Below are 20,793 nucleotides of genomic sequence, written 5' to 3' on the forward strand. Positions count from 1 at the left end.
TTTTAATAAAACATCAAATTCTTACAATATATTGCACTGTAAGCGTATAAAATGGTTTACTTGATTTAACATCATTCGATTTCGACCACAAGCAAAAAGATCAAAGACAAACAATATTGTTGGACTTTCCATTTAGAAACGTAATTAGTGTTAATGAAAGATTTACTGATCAACCAAGAAGAAGGAACACATATGTCTAGTAGCAAATGAAGATTTTTAAAGACATAGGGCTTTATTCTCAAAAGCAAATTTCCACATTTAGATTTACCCCTACAAATGTATTCTTGCACCTAGGTCTACACATTCTTGATCTTCATTATTTGGGAGAGTAGTTTTACACTTAGGTGTAGATTTATGTCTCCAGCCCCAGAAACTAAGGGAAAAACTGACAGTGTTTTAGCTTATAACTATCACTCAAGGAACATCACATACGTATCAAGACTTGTGAATTGATGTTTAAAAGACAATCAGCTGCAAGCATGACTTACAGTGCGCATGCTACTTTCTAGGATCTGAAAATAGACAATAGATGACTTAGTAACCTTGGCAAGGTATTTATGTCCAAATGTAACCATGAGCCTAATTCACCACACACTGGAATTCAAATGAAGTTGTCCTAATAGAGAACAGTTATGTGGCAGTGCCCAGAACAATCTATGAATTTGTAAAACGATAAGGACAGAAGTAGTAAGGCATTGGCATTTAAAATGCAAGTACCTAAGCATGGGTAGTATTGGAAATCATAAGGGCTGCAAAGATAAGACCCTTACATCCCAAACAATTATCTCTGTAATTTATACAAAACATTGCCTCTGTAATAGCAAGGCATCAGCACCCGACACAAAGTAAAACCCTAAAGGGATTTTCTGAAAATTGTTTCCTTATTTTGATTTATTCCAGGGTCTGAGAGACCATATCCTCCTCCAGAGCCAGAGGAAGAGACCAATGAGATTGAACGTCAGCTTTCAAAAACCCAGGATACCACTTCACAAAGCCGATCACGAACCCACTCACCAACTTCATCGACAAGGATTGATGACCTCAACAAGAATGAATTCACAAGCACCGAACAAATGTGTAAGGAGATTTTATTGGGGTTACAGTAATAATTCACTTAAAGAATATTGTTCAGTAGATACAAAGGTAAAATAACAAAGTTATGCACGCAAGAATGAATGTAGGTCTATCACAAAAGCTAGGATTTCTTCTAACCATTCCAAAACTAATATTTTTTCCTGATGCACAAACACTATAGGGGTCATTCTGACCCTGGTGGTCATGGACCGCCAGGGCCAACGACCGCGGGAGCACCGCCAACAGGCTGGCGGTGCTCCCATGGGCATTCTGACTGTCCCGCCGGTTTCCCGCTGCCCAAGGGAATCCTCCATGACGGCGCTGCAAGCAGCGCCGCCATGGGGATTCCGACCCCCTTACCGCCAGCCTGGTTCTGGCGGTTTTGACCGCCAGAACCTGGCTGGCGGTAACGGGTGTCGTGGGGCCCCCTAACAGGGCCCCACCAAGATTTTCAGTGTCTGCCAAGCAGACACTGAAAATCGCGACTGGTGCAACTGCACCCGTCGCATCCCTTCCACTCCGCCGGCTCCATACGGAGCCGGCATCCTCATGGAAGGGGGTTTCCCGCTGGGCTGGCGAGCGGCCTTCTGGCAGTCGCCCGCCAGCCCAGCGGGAAACTCAGAATTACCGCGGCGGTCTTTTGACCGTGCAGCGGTATTCTGCCGGCGGGACTTTGGCGGGCGGCCTCCGCCGCCCGTCAAAGTCAGAATGACCCCCTATGTTGCTTGTAAAACTGTGGTGAAATATTCCAACAAGCACTCTTACAATTTGAAACTTTTTATAACAAGTGAATATTTCAAAACGTGCATGATGTTAGGGAAATGCCAGAAATGGGCTTCAAAAATAGAGAGCAATATGGAAAGTAATCACTGTGTTGCAATCTTTAAAAAGGAAACGCAATGAGGTAAATCAAGAGTGAAATCATCCATTATTCAGAACCACAGACACTGGTCAATTTGCACCCCGGTTTCAAGGAAACTTGACTAGAGTATATGGCAAAACTAGAGATCAATCAGAACTTATAAATCTCTCGAGAGGGTATCCTATAAGTGATCCCTGTCTTTCATAAACAGTATGCTCTTGAAACCTGAGACGGTAAGCATACATTTCTGAAAAACAGAGAAATGCATCCACTAGAGCAGTGTGTGAGGTCATGTAGAATGTCAGTCTTAAAATGAGCGTAGTCTGAGAAAAGTGATGTACTAGCTGCATGTTATGCAGATTATGCGTCTGTTTGCATGGGTTTTGAAACTGCATTTAGATAGTAATGTATTCCTGTGTTTGTGTTCACTTACTTTTTCCAATTATAGGTTTTTGACTATGTTACTTTGTTTCATTTGGGATGCGTTCATAAGAGTGGTGGTCAGAACTCGCTGAGTTCTGCTCCACAGAATTCCGGGAAGTTACATAAAGACTCCATTACTTTATGCAGAGAACCACTCACAGGCCAGAGTCCTCATGTAACCCTTCCCCCTACCTGTTGCAGTGCTCAGAGGCAGGTACCATTTGCATGGAGTGCTTTTCAGCAACAAATACGTTACGGTGAACAGAACATCCATTGGTATGGAGGATCCGTGCAGGCCCTGGCTGCTGCCAGCACACCCGCATCCTGTTCCCTTTACAGCCTGCCGGGGAGACCAGGGCGCAGTTCACAAACTGTGAGGAAAGAAGTATTTAAAAAAGACAACTTTCCAGGAATAGCTGCACTAACGTCCCAAAAAACCACAGCCTACCAACTCCTGGGGAGGGCTAGGACGGTTTGGGGGGCATTGGGGTGGAGATACAGGGAGAAAGGGGGAGAAAGGACAGCTTTCCAGCCCCTGAAAAAAGTGCGGCAGCTGAAGAGATGTAGAGGGGAGCCTGAGGAATACACAATGAAGCTGCCCTACTCTAGTGAAACCCCATCTATCCCCACCAGGTGGTCCCATTTCGGCTCTCACTTACTGTCAGACAGCTTTAGTTGCAGCTCAGCCAGGCTCTCACGCTCCTCTGGGGAGGCAGGGCTCCCTGTAAGGGGTCCCCTCACTGATTGGCCATCACCAGCTCACCAGCAGCCACACTAGCCACCACAGCCCAGACCCTCACGCCCTGTAGCGCACTAAGGGGGTCATTACAATTTTGGCGGATGGAAAAGCCCGTCCATCGAAACCCCGATGAGGAGTTTGCCACCATTTTAGCTGCCTCCCCGCTGGGCCCATTATGAGTTTCCCGCTGAGTCAGTGGGCGGAAACTGAGCAGGAAATGGCCTACAGCATTGTCCCAGGCTCGTTATTGAGCTGACAACAGTGCTGTAGTGCGCAGGGTGCACCAGCACACTTGCAATGTTCACCGTCTGCAAAAAGACAGTGATCGTTGTGACAGTGCTGGCCAGGGGGAGCCCTGCACTGCCCATACCAAGTGCATGGGTAGTGCAGGGGCCTTGCTGGGGCCCCCTGCACCCGTTCTCTGCCAGCCTTTTCATGGCAGTGCTACCACCATGAAATTGCTGGCAGAGAACGAAGCCGTAATCCCCAGCGCTGCCCTGGCGGATTAGGACTGCCAGACCACCGGGACGACTCATCCTGGCGGTGCTGGTGGTCTGACCACGGCACAACCACTGCAGTCATAATGTGGCGGTCGGACTGCGGCATTGGTGGCGGTTCAACCACAACCGCGAACCTGGCTGTCATAAGAACGCCAGGTTCATAATCAGGCCCTAAATTTTGAGCCAGCCTAACTGGCACCTACAGAGCCCACCTATTAAGGCACTGACATCTTGCCCAAAGTAGGATCAGAATCACCCCCACAGCAACGTTACACTGCACACCCACCAGTGACAGAGTCACGCTCACCAACTGACTGCAACGTCAGTTGAATACTGTAAACATAAGGAAGGGTATCACTGTAGGGCCTGGCACTTTCTGCTGCCCCTGCGGACATATACTCTTTTATTGGCTTGTAAAGCAGACACTGTTACTACGACAAGTAAATGTGGCTGATGATGGGTGAGCAGCACTGAGCGCAGGTAAACTGCGCCAAGCGGCATAGGTGGAGTTTTTGCTGAACTGCGTGCTTCATGCAGAGCTGTCAAAACTCAGTGAACTCCGCCCGCAGAGCAGAGTTTACTCACCAGGGCTAGTTCATAGTTGTACACGGATGGTATAGTATGGCACGAGGTGAAGGGGCACGGTGTAGGGTAACATATTCACGGCTGTTTAATTGTACTATCTTTACTTGGACTTTGTTATGTTTAGTGATTTCTTGTAGTAGCAAGGATATTTAGTTCCAAATGTTTGCTTGCTTGACACCATGATGTGTTTATCGTCTGCAAGTATTTACTGGTGTATGTTTTCATGATTTCAATAGTGTCACTGATCCTGGTCTTGCTCGATTAGATCCAGCATGTCAATAAATATTTTAGTGTGAAATACACAAGCTTTCATAGACATTCACAGAAATGGGGGAGGCAAATTCTATGGCAAATAGGCAATAAAATGAACAGGAAGGTACTTTTGCTCCCTGGCCTTGACCTCATGGCTCACACTATGATGGCTACTACTCCATCAGGTTGTCAGAGTTAGTTTTCCATCAGTGGAGCCAGTGAGTGGGGGTAATGCTGTTGGAAAATTGATGGTCCTCCCAATGCGAAATATAGTGGGCGGCCCGAGGGTTTGGTGAACAGGGTACTTTGTCTGCCAAGCTCTTAAATCAGGCCCTAGGTCTTTGAATGCAATGGGGAGCAATGGTAGAATGGGCATGAGCCTAGCAAATTAGTGGCAATACCTACTTGTTAACAAACCTATTTTAGTACTAAATGTAATAATAGCATCAAAGATAACATCAAAGATAACACTCGATTTTTTTACTTTACAAAAAGTTCTGTCCCAGTAGCTTTCGAGCAGAATTAGCATTAGATTACCCTTCTTTTTGGTGATGAATAGTATAACCCCAGTTTTTCGAATTTTTTAATGGAGACAGATGGAGTTCATCCAGACCACTACGTCTTTCCCTTTGTAAATGTAATGCATACTTGGGTATTACTGGCTTTGGACTAAACCAGCTAGGTAGACATTTAATAATATTAGTGACAAGAATTAAACCTTTTTTAATTTAACAAAATGAGAACGCTTTTTGTGAAAGGAAGACATCAAAGGATGAAGGATGCTCTTTTACAGGGGTTCACAAATTGGGCTATGCTTATATTCTCCTCACCCACTGGGGCTGTCAAAAGTGACGATGTATGTGATGATTTCCTAGGGCCCTGGGGCAATTGTGATTCCCAGGGCCACAAATACTAGTTCAAATCAATTGGATACTTGAGTTTCTCTCTGTGGAAAGTGGTTTTCATGTTTGAGCAGTCTAGGTTTAATATTGGAGGTGATAGTGAAGTTCAGGTACAGCATGGCACCTTAAATTGCACACAAACAATAAAAGGTGCTAACCACATCTGGGGCTGAGATATAACCGTGAACATGCACATGCATATACTTTTTACTTGTGTGGCTCTATGTGATTCAAAAATATATAGTCCCATGTTATCCTTTGGTGGTAAACCAGTAGTGGTGCTCTGATGTTTCTTTACCCAAATCCCAAATTGCAGACATATTAAACAATATATCTAGTTGTGTAGGACATATTTTCAATCTGTCTTGATTTCATGATAGCATGGGGTGCAAGTTGAACAAATAAGTGTATTTGGTTCAAGCATGTTAAATATATAGTAACATCCTTTCACAAATTTAAAACCTAAATGCTCACTGTCCTCCTTGGTCCAGGGTCCCTTTCAAGAAACAAAAAAAGGTCAGGGTGTCAGTATCAAGTTCGATGAAGTCATGTTGTCCAAATGTAATGGGCCTACCAAGAGTCTGGTAGGCAAGTTTCTCAGTGAAATTGGGCTCAGACACTGGAGGAGGACCAATTAGGGTTCCAACTGATGTTTGAAAAGGGGATGAGGGTTAGATACCTGGGACATTAACAACAGGGTCTGCATGATGTAACAAATTCGAGGAACCTGCATTTTGGAACATTCAGGCCCATATTTATACTTTTTTAGTGCCGCATTTGCGTGATTTTATGACGCTAAAGCGGCGCAAACTTACAAAATACAATCGTATTTTGTAAGTTTGCGCTGCTTTTGCGTCGAAAAGCGGCGCCTATGCGGCGTTAAAAAAGTATAAATATGTGCCTCAGTGTTTGGTAAGACTAACAATTCCAAGGGCACTCATAGGCCTCACTGGCTCAATCGGTGCTAGCTGAAATTTAGTGTGAGTGGGCAAAAGCAATTTGGACATCTTGGAAAGGGAATACAAAAAACTGTGCTAACCATTCACAAATCACGAAGACCAGGTGAAACAAAGCAGACACAATCCCAAGTCATGTGTTGAACTTAAAAAACTGCTGCATATTTCTGGGACTGGATCTAGACAGATACAAACTATGCAGTTTAGGGACAAATTTAGCAATGGCATGTGTAATGTTGTCCCATTGCATGTGCGTTTGCAACTCCCCAACCCCTGGTGCTGCAGTTTCTTTTTGGAATGATTGTGGCAAGTGACTTAGCAATGTAGCTGCAAGGTATCTGTGGCTTCAGGGTGCACAAGTCCTCAATACATTCTCCTCCCAGGTTTCAATGATTTGTACCTTGCTTTTTGTGGCTCTCCTTTGTCTAAGGAGTTGAGCAATAGGATTTCTTCCAGAATGGTGAGTGTGTTCCAGCTTTGAGAGTGAATGACAAAGTGTCGGTTTATTCTGATGCTAGAAATGTCTTCTTGAAATCCACATACATAAAAATATTGGTTTAGGATTAGCCTTCTCCAGCCCACCAGACAATAACTGTTTTGCGTCAAGGAAGGAAGACATCAAAGGGCATGCAGATCACATGCCCACACTGAAGGAAGGCATCTTGGAGGGAATGTATAATGCAAATAAGTCCTGCATGTCATGTCTTCTATGGACACCGTTCCCCTGGCACACGATGGTTTACTGTTTTCACTCACACCCAGCACAAGTAACATGATCTACTACTTAGCATGGAAATGTGTGTAACCCACATATGGTACACTCAGCAGAGTTTTATATGGGTGGGACGTTACTCTGTAATTAAAGAGATGGGTAGCCCTTAACTTTCATTCACCTGCCAGCAGCAAGAGGTCCCCTTATAGCCTGATAAGTGAGAAGAGTGGCCACTCTCCTCTATAGAGTACACAAATGGATTGTTATCATTGAACATGAAACACCTCCTGTGGAATCATGTTGTGTTGAGGCCCAATTTCACAAGAACATAAATCAGGTAGGATTATAAAATTAGGATGGGGAAGGTAGCACAGGTTTTTTAACATACCATAGGACCTATTTTTCTTTGTCTCCAGCCTGTACCTAAACTTTACTTTACAAACAAGGTACTCCTTCAACCAAGTGCGCTCCCCTAAACAGTAGCAATATAAATCTACTCTATTCCTTCAGAGAGTCGATGCCACGTACCTCACCATCCGAGACCCTAGTACAAAAAGTGACCCGGGGGCACAACAAGCTTATACATGCTTTGTGCACACCAGGGGCACTTTGGTATTAGAGAAGGAGCCACATATAGTGCTGGAACACATGTAGCACCAGCGCTATGTCAACAGGGCGTTCCCTTATTGGCCTCATGCAAATGAAGGAATCTACACTTGCACTGTATCAAGAGTGCGGCCGCAAAGGCAAAGAAGCACTGCAACTGAGCCACAGAGGGTGGCGCACTGTCAGTGTATCCCCCAGATGGCAGCCTTCTGGATGAGGGGAAGGGGGTCCTATGGTTCTCCCCATACATCCCGTTGCAGACAGGTGCAATCACTTACTGCAACCACCTGCAAAGGAATTCACTATAAAAGGGTGCACTTTCCCTATTTGTGCACTTCGCGCCTATTTTTCTTTGTTTCACTGCTGCCAGTAGAACCTCTTGCACTGAGAGGATTCGATCTTCCTCATCTTTGCAAAAAAGACTCACTCTCCTAGTTGAGTGTGGAGGAGAGGTAACTCAAGTTCCTTTGCTGCTGGTTCTACCTCCATTTTCTGTCCCACCACTTCATGCAGTCTCACCACGGCCTTGTGACACGGCTTCATGACTGAAAAGTGATTGCGTGATGCTTATGTACTTATGTTCATGACAACATACACCTGATTTTATGAGTATGGCAAACCCATTCTGATTTCTTGTGCTAAAGACCTGTTTCCCGAGTCTCCTGACAAGTATTCTAAATCATTTTAGCATATTTTTCGCCAACCTTTGGGTGATTGAAATTCACCCAAAGTCGGACTACTTTTAATGTGAGTGGCTACCACTCCTCCATGGCTAGGCCGTGACCCTACTTAGAGATGGAGGCAGCAGATTCTAGTTATGACCTACAGCTCTTTTTACTTCAGCCCTGGTAAATCCGTGTAGTATGATATGTTCGGGGGTAGACCTGCCACAATTGAGTTTGGGTGCCTAACCTGGTGTTCCCCAAGCCAGCTCCCTTCCCCCACCCTCCACACTGTAGCACATAGCCCCAAAGATCGCATGAACGGTTAGTGACAGTCAATAATACTGACTCCCCAATCCCGGCGCTCCTCCTTTGATCCCCACTCCTTCAATAATTAATTCAAGATTATAAGTGCGTGTAGGTAATTTGACTTTATGGAAAGAGCACGTGCTGATTTGGATGTTCTACACTACACCGCCTTTCATGAGTGACCCTTTACTGTTCAACCTCTCTACTCCCTGAAAAACGAAACCTAACGAGGAGGTAGGTACTTAGCTACTTGAGTTGGCAAAAAGTATATTGTTTGTCTGCACTCGAGTAACAAAAAACAGAAGTATCCTGGCAGTTTATACTGTCATGGCAGCTTATAGTGAAAATGCTTATTTTAACATTAATATTCGCCAAGTTTATTTCAAGTTTACTTTTTCTCAGCTCAGATTGTCACATGTGAGATACGACTGAGGGACCAGTGCAAAGGGACCCCATGTAACAGGTAACAATTTTTATTCCCTACTCTTATTTTAAGCTTGTCCAGAATTAAAAACTGTCTATCTTCTAATGCGGTTCTCACGGGAATTGTGTTTCCTCTCTAGATATGAATGTCCAGCTGGCTGCCTGGACAGCAAAGCCAAGGTCATTGGGAGTGTACATTTTGAAATGGTAAATCATTCTTTCAGAATAAAAAAACTCTGATTTGAATAAGAGCATCACGGTGTTTCTATAATATGGTAGAGAAAGATGTCTTTGGACTAGAAATCCATACTTAATATTGTCCTCAAAGCAAACAGATTTGTGGTCGATTTGCAAAGTCAGATCCCAGGTTCTTCAGCCTTCTGTTAATCACTATGTGACCATGTGGTAAATACGAACCCTTCGGTGTTCAACACTAGGGATGCTGCGAGTGCTCGTGGTGCATTTCAGTGTGAACATTTATGCTCGAGGTGAAGGTACTATTACAGTTGTGCAGTGACTGTGTATCTGGAGACCGTTCTTGTAATGCACTGTGTCTACTTCAGCACATTGTCATGTGAAGGCGCTGACTATGGGCCATGGCACTGAAATTATTTGCCTACTGTTTTCATACAGCAATCTAGCATTTGCAGAGCGGCAATACATCATGGGATTCTGGACAATGATGGCGGATGGGTAGACGTCACTAGGCAAGGAAGAACAAATTACTTTATCAAATCATTTAGAAATGGAATACAGTCAATTGGGTAAGTGTATTTGATTAAAATTAAATGAGGTTAGTTGTTCTGAGAGTTTAATGTGGACGTTTTAGGTTGCATTATGTTTGTTAATCTGTGAAAGCTGATTGACTGTGCAATTGTCATGTATTTTGTTGATAACATTTTTATTTTGACAATAGGTGCTGTTTCCGTCAGTAATTAATAATCTTAGTATGTCAATCAATCCATCAGTATTTGGAAAGGGCGGCTACTTACCCATGAGGGTCTCAAGGTGCTGGGGGGGGGAGGCGAGGAGTCTCATCCAAATAGCCACATCTTGAGGTTCTTCCTAAAGATGGTGAGCGACGAACTTTGTCTGAGGTGTAGGTAGAGGTTGTTCCAGGTCTTTGCTGCAGTATAGGTGAAAGATCGTCCTCAGGCTGTGTTTTTACGGATGCGAGGGATGGTGGCTGGGGCCATCTGGGTGGATTGGAGGGATCTGGCAGAGGTGAGGAAGGAGACGCGTCGGTTCAGGGTGGCTGGTCCTGTGTTGTGTATGGCCTTGTACGTGTGGGTGAAAAGCTTGAAGGTGATTTGCTTCTCGAACGGTAGCCAGTGGAGGGTCCTCAGGTGTTGGGAGATGTGTTCTCTGCGAGGCAGGTTCAGAATGAGTCTGGCAGCGGTGTTCTTGATGATTTAAGTTTTTTGATGTTCCTAGTTGAGGTGCCAGCATAGAGGGCATTGCTATAGTCGAGCTTGCTAGTGACTAAGATGTGGATGACTGTCCTGCGACAGTCTGCTGGGATCCATCTGAAGATCTTCCGAAGTTTGCGGAGTGTGTGCCAGCAGGATGAGGCAACAGAGTTTACCTGGCGGGTCAGGGATAGGGAGGAATCGAGGATGATTCCTAAGTTGCGGGTGTGCTCTGTCACTGCAGGGGGGGCCGAGATATGTGGGCCACCAGGAGTCGCCTCAAGGTGAGGTTGGATTTCCAAAGATGATGAGCTACATCTTGTTGGAGTTGAGCTTGAGGCAGCTTTCCCCAATCCAGGTGGCGACGGCTTCCATTCCTGAGTGAAAGTTCCTTTTGGCCGTGTCAGGGTCTTCGGTGAGGGAAATGATGAGTTGTGCATCATCGGCATATGATATGATGTTTGTTAAAAATGGGGTTTCTGGTTGGCTAGGTTATGCACCTCATCCAGGCAGAACCTACCCACTCTAGTCAGGGCTTTGGAGTTACACGTCCAAGTTAACCCCTGCTCACCCCCTTGGTAGCTTGGCACGACCAGTCAAACTAAACCTGGAGGCAATGTGTAAAGCGTTTGCACAACACACAACACATGTGACGCAAAATGTACACCACAAAGTAAACACAACACTGAGCTATGTAAAAATTATCTGTATTGCACAAAACATAATTAGACCAACATTACACGTAAGTAATACCCTGCTACCTTAGCAGTTGTCAGACTGTTACACAAGTTACTAATACTCTGCAGGAATATGCAGTTGTCACATTAGAACACGTTAGTATTCAGGATTCTGCAACATAAGCAGTAGTCAGGAATTATAGTAAAAGGTATATGCACTTGTCATGAACAATTCCTAAACACCCATGAAAGGAACATTAGAGAATATACCACAAGTCATATACATACATATCACCTAGACATGCTAGAAAAGGAACATTAACACATATATGTATCACCAGTAAACAGGTAGGAAATCGCAAACATCTGTAAGTTTGTATTAGGCTCCTAGAGCCTTGATTTTCTAAAGTGTACCTAATTTATGGTGGAAGAGGCACTTCCAGTGCCTAGAAGGTGAACAATGGGGCCCCCGGCGCTCCTATGCGCAAAACGGGGGCCTCGATTTCCTTTGGAGGAGAAGAGGGAGGCACGCACCTCCTCTATCCCGTTAATGGGCCCCTTGGGGGACCGAGATTGCTGGGGGCCTCCCTAGGCCTCCACTGGCCCACACGTGGGGGGGGCCCCGAATCATGGAAATCCGTTGAGGAAGGAGGGGCGCCATGAACCCCCTCAGGTTTGAAAACAGGCCCCTCCAGGGACCTGCAAACTCCTGGGGTCTCCCCGGGCCTTCGCCAGCCCTCACACGGGGGGAAGACCTCTGGAAAAAGTCCACTAGCCCATTAGGGGGCCACAAAAGAAGTCGGCGGTACAGCTGAGCCTCCGGTGAGGCTACCGCCTGGCCGCCAAACACAGGAGAGTCCTCCGGGACTCCCACAGGCGAGGGAGAGGCATCCTCCTCTCCCTCGGACTCCCGATGATGTCCTGGCCCAAGGCAGGGCCTGCCGGTGCACCGGGGGTGCTCCACGGAGCAGTCCTCGCCCCGGGGGCACCAATAGGAGCACGCTTGCTACAGATAGAAACAAGAAGGTTTTCTTCGTGCCCTGGGGGCACCAGTAAGCGCGCTGCTCGCAATTTAACAAAATAACTTCCCCGGGCTGTGGCGGTGATCCGGGCAAAAGAGAGAGCTTAAAAAGCGCAAGGGCATTTCCCCAAGCCCGAGCTGCGGCGGTGATTCCTGCAGACAAAGAAGGTGCCTAGAAGTGCACCTGGGCATCAAAAGGGCGCTCTCTCAGTGCTAAGAATTATGCTGAAGGGATCGTTGCAGGGGTCAGGGGCCACAGCACCCTGCCCCTGGGAACAGCAAGGCAAGAAGAAGCAAAGGGCTGGTGGGCCCATCTACAGGCCAGCACAAGGGATGCAGATGGTGGCAGTTCCTCCTAGTGACCAGGCAGGTCACAGGTCAGCACAGCAGCAGCAGTCCAAGGTGGTTTCCTGGTGAGTCCATTCATCAGCGTTCTGTGTCCATTTTCAAGTTCCAAGAATGTTCCAATTGTGGGGAAAATTCCCCTGTACTTATAGTCAGTTCTTACAGTGTTTTTCAATGGTAGGGAGAGGAGGTTCCAGCCAGTTACAACTGGTTCTGGGAGTGCCCCCTCTCTCCTTTCAGCACAGGCTCCAAACATCAGTGGGGGGTTAACGACCCTATTGTGTGAGGCCAGGGCACAGTCTTTACAAATGCAGGTGTGCCCCGCCTCTCCCTTCTCTCAGCCCAGGAAGGCTTTACAATATGTAGATGCACCTCTGTGTCACCTCCACCCTCCCTGTGTTCAGGCTCTCTGAGAAGTATGCACAAAGCCCCAACTGTCAGTCTGCCCAGACGTTGATTGGAGACAAGCTGCAAAACACCAAAGTCATAAGCACAGATAAATGCGCACTTTCTAGAAGTGGCATTTCTGTGATAGTAATAAAAAATACACCTACACCAGTAAGCAGCATTTCTTACCACTGTCACAACCATACCAAATATGCCTACGCTACCCCTCATAAATCAGACAATACCCCTTACACATAAGGCAGGGTATTTCCAATGCAATCTTATGAGAGTGCAGCACTCACAGCAGTGAGACACCAAGTTAGTCTGTTTGTCACTACCAGGATACGCCACACAACATGGCACATGTCCTGCCTTCTATATACATGGCACCCTGCCCAAAGGGCTAGCTAGGGCGTACCTTAGGGGTGACTTACATGTAGTAAAAGGGGAGTTCTGGGCCTGGCAAGTATATTTAGATGCCAGGTCCCTGTGGCAGGAAACTGCGCACACAGGCTCTGCGCTAGCAGGCCTTAGATAGGTTTGACAGGCTACTTCAGTGGGTGGCGCAAGCAGCGCTACAGGCCCACTAGTAGCATTTAATTTACAGGTCCTGGGTATAGGGTACCACTTTACAAGGGACTTATAGGTAAATTAAATATGCCAATCAGGTAGAATCCAATCATACCAAATTTGTAAGAGAGAGCACATGCACTTTAGCACTGGTTAGCAGTGAACAAGTGCTCAGAGTCAAAACGTCAGCCAACAAAGGTCAGAAAAATAAGGAGGCAAAAGCAAAAAGTCTGGGGAATGACCCTGTAAAAGAGCCAGGTCCAACAATGTTCATATCGTGGCTTCTAACGATGACAGCAAGAGGGGCCATGTATACGTTGAACAGTGTGTCGTGACGCAAAAGATGCACATATTAATGTCTGATGTAAAAGATAAACAAAAAGGGGCAGATTTATCATTATTTCACACAGCGTAAATGCAGTGCAGCAAACCACCTTGCTGCGCTGGGTGAAAAGGAAAGGGCACGAAGGTGCCATAGCACTGCAGGGATTTTTAAATTTGTGTGAGGCAAACATTTGTTTTTAAAATCTGCATTTATGTTTGTACGACTAAGGGCACTCACCAATAGCTGAACCATCCATGACCAATTCATGCATCACTCTCAGTAAACACACCAAAGATCTTTCCACTAAATCATGTGAATGTTCGGAAAATCAAGTCTTCTTGAACTTTGGATCTTTAATATATTCCAATGCCTTAATCATTCCCCCTCATCAGGCAGGGAATAGCTCGTTCATTAACAGAGCAGTGTACAGTGTGAAATATACAGCAAACAGTCACAGTGTAAAAAGGGACATAAACCTGGAACAGCATAGGCCCTGATTTAAGAAAATTGCGCCCCTTAGCGCCCCCTAATGCCACATGTGTGCACCGTATCTAAGATACAGCACACCATGGCAGTAGTTAGGGGCACTAGCACCAAAAAATGTTATGCTAGTTCATCGGAACGTGGCAGGATTAGCACCAAAAATATTGACACTAATCCTGCAAAGCCCTTTGAGGCCCATTGTAAACAATGGTGTGCTTCCTTTTAACGCCTGCTCTGAGCAGACGTTAAAAGTGCCAAAAAAATGACGCAAAGAAATCTCTTTCTTTGCACCATTTTTTCGGCCCCTCCTAACAGGGTAATGCCCACTTTGCATACATTATGCCTGGCGCAGGCATAATGTAGCGCGAAGGGTTACAAATTTTGCACAACTATTTTGGCATCATTGGGCTACATTAGCATAAAAAGAAATTATGCTAATGTGGCCCAAGGAGGCGTTAAGGGCTCTTAAATAAGCCCCATAGTATCTTTAGTAGCACATCCACCTTATTTGAAAAAACTCAAACTTTAGCCCATGAGGTGGATGTTTAAGCTCTCTTACTCCCTTTCTACCACACATTGGGCCAGATTTACAAGGCCCTACTGCCTCCTTCGATATATTAGAGTCTTTTTTTTTTGCTAATGTAGCTCAACAATGCAAAAATTGCTGCGCCATATTTACAAAGTGGTGCAATGCATTCATTGTGCCACTTTGCTACCCCTTGTGCCACATCAGGAATGTGTCAGGCATAATGTATGCAAGGTGGGGGGGGCGTTCTGGCATTAGGAGGCCCACAAAAATTATGCAATGAAATCTGCAAGATTTAATTGCACCACTTTTGGCATCAATTTTAACGTCTGCTCAAAGCAGTCATTAAAAGAACGCACCAATTGAAATCGATGGGCCTCCTTCGTTGCACCAACCTAAACATTTTTGATGCTGGTGCAGCAAAGAACCACAATAGCGTCAAACATTTTGACCATATTCGTCTAACGTATGTCATGGTGCGCAGTATTGTAAATACAGTGCACCCATGGTGTTATTAGGTGGTGGTGGGGGGCACAAGAAATCTGGTGCTTTAGTACTGATATGTTAGATTTTTGTAAATCTGGGCCATTGTGTGTAGTGGAGTCCCCTGACAGAGATCTGTTCACACCCTTCAGTGAACCTGAAATAAGTACAATTTGGTCTATGTTGGATTTGAACCAGCCCTTATTTCAGCACTGAGGTCCTGTGAGCTGTTTTTAGGGAAGAGTGCTTTATTTTCTTGACCACTGAGATCATTTAATCTGACACCTGTTGTCACCATAGCTGACAAAAATAAGAATTCTTCATTTAAACCTTGTACATTGTGTGGCATCCTCAATGTATCTAATACCTTTATCCAATTCATAAGGCATCAGAATGCAATATTTGTAAGACCTTTAAAACTAAAAGGCTTAGGGACAGAGGAAGGAGGTAGATCTGATTTCTTACTGATAAAGAGAATTTTCCTCCTTCTGAAGGAGATGCCTCCTCCTCAGGAGATAATTCCATGAAAAGTCCCCCTCTGAACACTTTCACAAAGGCAGTGTACAAGAGGAGTTTTTCACAGTTTCCTGAGCATGATTTATTTGGTACAAAGCTAAACAGCCACCTCCTCTGGTAATACGTAAGATAAGCATATTTCAAAGCACTACTGATGGGATCTACCTGTAGTAAAGAAGAATAAATCTTCAAAAGACATAATTAATGATGAGACTGTGGATGACATTGTCAAAGACATCAACACCATCATCGTTTATGAGAACTATGACAACAACAATATTGTTGATGACAATAATACCATTGATGACCATAGCGCCGGCGCCATCAATTACTTTCATACGTCGTTGACAAAATCACAGTCAACCGAAAACTTAGGAGGAGATGTTTTTTAAACACTGAAGGTGTCAAATTTACCTCCACCTCAAAATATTGCAGTCAAACCAAGAACAGGAGGCTTGTGATTATGTCTTGGTGACGACTTCCAGCCCAATGCAGTTAGATGTAAGATCTGCCCCAGATTTGGGAGAAGAAATGGATGACGATGAGTCCTACAATGAATATGCTTATCAACAAGATTATGGCGGTCATTCTGACCGCGGCGGGCGGCGGTAGCCGCCCGCCATGCGGTCACCGCCATTTGGCCGATCCGCGGTCAAAAGACCGCGGAGGCCATTCTGGCTTTCCCGCTGGGCCGTCGGGCGCCCTCCAAAGGAGCGTCCGCCGGCCCAGCGGGAAAGGCCCTGCAACATAGAAGCCGGCTCCGAATGGAGCCGGCGGTGTTGCAGGGGTGCGACGGGTGCAGTTGCACCCGTCGCGATTTTCACTGTCTGCTATGCAGACAGTGAAAATCATGCTGGGGCCCTGTTAGGGGACCCCACGACACCCGCTCCCGCCATCCTGTTCCTGGCGGTAAAAACCACCAGAAACAGGGTGGCGGGAAGGGGGTCGGAATCTCCATGGCCGCGCTGCTTGCAGCGCGGCCATGGAGATTCAGCCCAGACAGGGGAAATCCGGCGGGAAACCGCCGGATCCCCTTTTCAGACTGCGGCTTTACCGCCGCGGTCAGAATGGGCAGGGAAGCACCGCCAGCCTGTTGGCGGTTCTTCCGTGGTCCTCCACCCTGGCGGTCGATGACCGCCAGGGTTGGAATGACCCCCTATATCTCTTGAACTACTAGAATTGGAATGAGAGAGAGACTACCAAGATATTTTAGGGAACCAGATGTTGCCCAAGTGCTGATAACCTTTTTTATCAGTGTTGCAACAGATGATGGATACTTTCAATAAGTTCTTACCACAGCAACCTGCTAATAATCCTAAATTGGTATTACCAACACACATTCTACCACTTCCTCCATCACCTTCTATACCAATTTTGTCTCCTCGTCAACCATCATCACTAACTTCTACTTCACTGAAAAGGGAACAATCTTCCAGATCTGTTCACAGAAAGGACATGGATGAAGTTGACTCTAATGGCTCTGTTTATTCTAATATGGATGAGTAGGAGAGTGAGCTCCCATAAGGTGATGGAGGACAAGATGATAATGGCAGGAAATGAGGATAGGTCAAATACACTGGATTCTATGAATGAGCTCTCTAAATTTCATTCATTATTAGAAAGAGCTGCCAAGAAATGCAACCTACCAACGACATCTATAGATCAATCATGTTTCCTTTCTGATTTTAAAATGCAACCTTGAAAGTGTGTTAAGTTCTTACCCATTCTTGATTACATCTGGTCTGCAGGTTTGAAATAAATGAAGACACTGGCTACAGTTCCAATGGTGATAAAGCATGTGGAGAAAAAGTATAAAGCTTCAGATTCTGCTCTGCCTTCTCTCACTGGTCATACTAAACGGGATTCAGTAATTTCTTCAGCAGCTTAGAGAACAGCCAAAGCACCAATAATGCCATCCTCTGGACTGCCAGACAAGGATAGCAAATTTAATAATAATCTGGGCCGAAGACGTTTGTCTATACCGGAGCCCACAATTAAGACAGCCAATGCCCTGACAAGTCTAGATCGTTATGATTTCCAGATGTGACATGAAATTGCTCCATTACTGGAACTCATTCATGATGATAAGAAGGGAGCAGCGACAGCTATCCCAAAGAAAGGGGAACTTACTCCTTCCTTCATTACTGATGCAGCAATGGATGCCTCAAACACAGGTTTTTGCCAGATGGGAACAGGTACAATAAAAAAAAGACAAGGCTGGATAAAGTCTACAGCCTTTCGTACTGACTCCCAATCCAAAATATGCCTTTTGATTGCCTCACTCATTTTGGCAAACATGTAGATGAGACTTTGCATGGTCCTAAAACTGACACTGATACTGCAAAGTCAGTAGCACTTTTGCAGTAGCACAGATCGGGAACATCTAGTTTTCATCGCTTAAGAAAATCCCAACATTTTAGAGAAGGATTCAATCAATGTAGAGGTCAGGGATGTTCATTTTATCATTATCTTCAAAGATTGTCTGATATGATCAAGGATACCACTTCAATGTGAATCAAGGACAGTATTATGTGAGCTTCTCAGGGAGAAAGAGAGGTTTTTCACCAGCAGGCAACAATGACGATCAGAAAATAGCTTGACTCCCAGCTTGTACCCTCTTTTCCATCTAGTTGTCAGATGTTACGAGAGAAAATTCCCCTTTTTTCTCCTGCACGGAAGATAATAACATCAGACAAATGGGGGAAGTGAATTGTACAATGGGGTCATCTGTTGTAGTTCATACTAGCTCAAGTTTGTCCACCAAAAAAGGAACATTGGTGGTCATTACAAACCTGGCGGTCGGTGTTAAAGCAGCGGTAAGACCGCCAACAGGCCGGCGGTAAACTTTTTGCAATTACGACTGTGGCGGAAACCGCCAACAAAGACAGCCACTTTAACACTCCGACCGCCACGGCTGTACAGACAAACAGCTTGGCGGTCACCGCCAGCAGACAGGCAGAGGACAATGTACCGCCCACAGTATCACAACAGGCCAATCCGCCACCTTTTCCGGGGCGGATTCACTGCGGATAAAAACACAGCGGAAACAGGTTTTCGAAGGGAAAACGCTCACCTCTACACACCCCACGAGGAACGAGGACACCATGGACCCAGAACTCCAAATTCTCCCTGCGATAGCCTTCCTGCTCCTCTACCAGGAGCACGAACGCCGGCGGAGAAGACCACGGTGAGTACTGCACCTACGACACAGGGGAGGGGGGAGGGAAAAAACAAGGACACACACACAACACCCCCACCCCCACCGCCACCCCCACCCATGACAACACACACTAATACAGCATGATGCATCACAGTTACACCCCCGAACCCTCTGGAAGAATGCAAAGACAATAGAAAATGAGTGTAACCATTGTAATATATTAAAATCAAGTAGGCAAAAATATATATACACCATGTACAAAATATATACCAAGCATAGTAGTCCAGGTAGTGCTCCAATTAAGTCTGTGGAACACTGGGCCCACACGGTATGGGCGAGGCACACACAAGATCCCCGACCATGATGGAGAGAACACTGCAGGGGCATCAGAGAGCAACAAAACAGGCACCTCAGGGGGAGGGAAAGGGGGGGCACCTCAGACGGCTGAGTGCACAACGCCAAATCCACGAGAGGGCCACATGCCCACTGTTCCATCCTGGGGAGTGCAAAGCCACAGTCTCTCAAGTCTCACAAGTGGGTGGGTTGCCCACTGTTCCAACCTGGAGAGTGCAAAGCCACCGTCTCTCAAGTCTATACAGTGGGTGGGTTGCCCATTGTGCAATCCTGGGGAGTGGAAAGCCACAGTCTCTCAAGTCTCTATAGTGGGTGGGTTGCCCACTGTGCCATCCTGGGAAGTGCAAAGCCACAGTCTCTCAAGTCTATACAGTGGGTGGGTTGCCCACTGTTACATCCTGGGGAGTGCAAAGCCACAGTCTCTCAAGTCTCTACAGTGGGTGGGTTGCCCACTGTTACATCCTGGGGAGTGCAAAGCCACAGTCTCTCGAGTCTCTACAGTGGGTGGGTTGCCCACTGTTCCATCCTGGGGAATGCAAAGCCACAGTCTCTACAGTGGGTGGGCTGCCCACTGTGCAATCCTGGGGAGTGCAAAGCCACAGTCTCTCAAGTGGATAACAGTCTCCACTGATTCTGGAGGGGGCATGGTGCCCAGAGTGCTTCATCCTGCTAAGGACAGAGGTAGTGGATGGATCTCTCCACCGGTTCTGGAGGGGGCATGGTGCCCAGAATGCTTCATCCTGCTAAGGGCAGAGGTAGTGGATGGATATCTCCACTGGTTCTGGAGGGGGCATGGTGCCCAGAGTGCTTCATCCTGCTAAGGACAGAGGTAGTGGATGGATCTCTCCACTGGTTCCGGAGGGGGCTTGGTGCCCAGAGTGCTTCATTCTGCCCATGACGGACTCAGTAGCATCAGTGCCCTTGGCGCTCATGGGCCAGCGGTGCTTGAGACGGCGGTGCCCTGTTCAGCGGTGCTTGATACGACGGTGCCCTGTTCAGCGATGATTGAGACGGTGGTGCCCTGTTCAGCGGTGCTTGAGACGGTGGTGCCCTGTTCAGCGGTGCTTGAGACGGCGGCGCCCTGTTCAGCGGTGCTTGAGATGGTGGTGCCCTGTTCAGCGGTGCTTGGAGCGGCGGGATCCTTTGCAGTGACTCAGCTGCTGGCGGTCCTTCATGGCCCAGTGGGGCTTGTGCTGGCGGTCCTTCATGGCCCAGCAGGGCTTTTGCTGGTGGTCCTCTCTGTCCCGGCGGGGCTTGTGCTGGCGGTCCTTCATGGCCCAGCGGGGCTGGTGCTGGCGGTCCTCTCTGTCCCAGCGGGGCTTGTGCTGCCGGTCCTCTCTGTCCAAGCGGGGCTGGTGCTGGCAGTGGCCTCCTGGGCAGATGGGCTGGTGCTGGCCCCCTGGGCAGTTGGGCTGGTGCTGGCGGTGGCCTCCTGGGCAGCTGGGCTGGAGCTGGCGGTGGCCTCCTGGGCAGCTGGCCTTGTGCTGGCGGTGGCCTCCTGGGCAGCGGGGATGATGGCAGTCTTCTCCGCC

General features: G+C 46.7%; 1 protein-coding gene across 1 annotated transcript in view; it reads left to right on the top strand.

The window, feature by feature from the left end:
- The window catches only part of CRISPLD1 (cysteine rich secretory protein LCCL domain containing 1), a 268,634-nt gene that overhangs the window by 145,202 nt on the left and 102,639 nt on the right, over nt 1–20,793 (top strand). The window contains exons 7-10 of the mRNA XM_069220372.1: nt 901–1,077; nt 8,985–9,045; nt 9,146–9,212; nt 9,639–9,769. Of these exons, the coding sequence (XP_069076473.1) occupies nt 901–1,077; nt 8,985–9,045; nt 9,146–9,212; nt 9,639–9,769 (436 nt within the window). The remainder of the gene's footprint in view (nt 1–900; nt 1,078–8,984; nt 9,046–9,145; nt 9,213–9,638; nt 9,770–20,793) is intronic.

This window comes from Pleurodeles waltl, chromosome 2_2, assembly GCF_031143425.1.
Source record: "Pleurodeles waltl isolate 20211129_DDA chromosome 2_2, aPleWal1.hap1.20221129, whole genome shotgun sequence".
Classification (NCBI taxonomy): Eukaryota; Metazoa; Chordata; class Amphibia; order Caudata; family Salamandridae; genus Pleurodeles; species Pleurodeles waltl.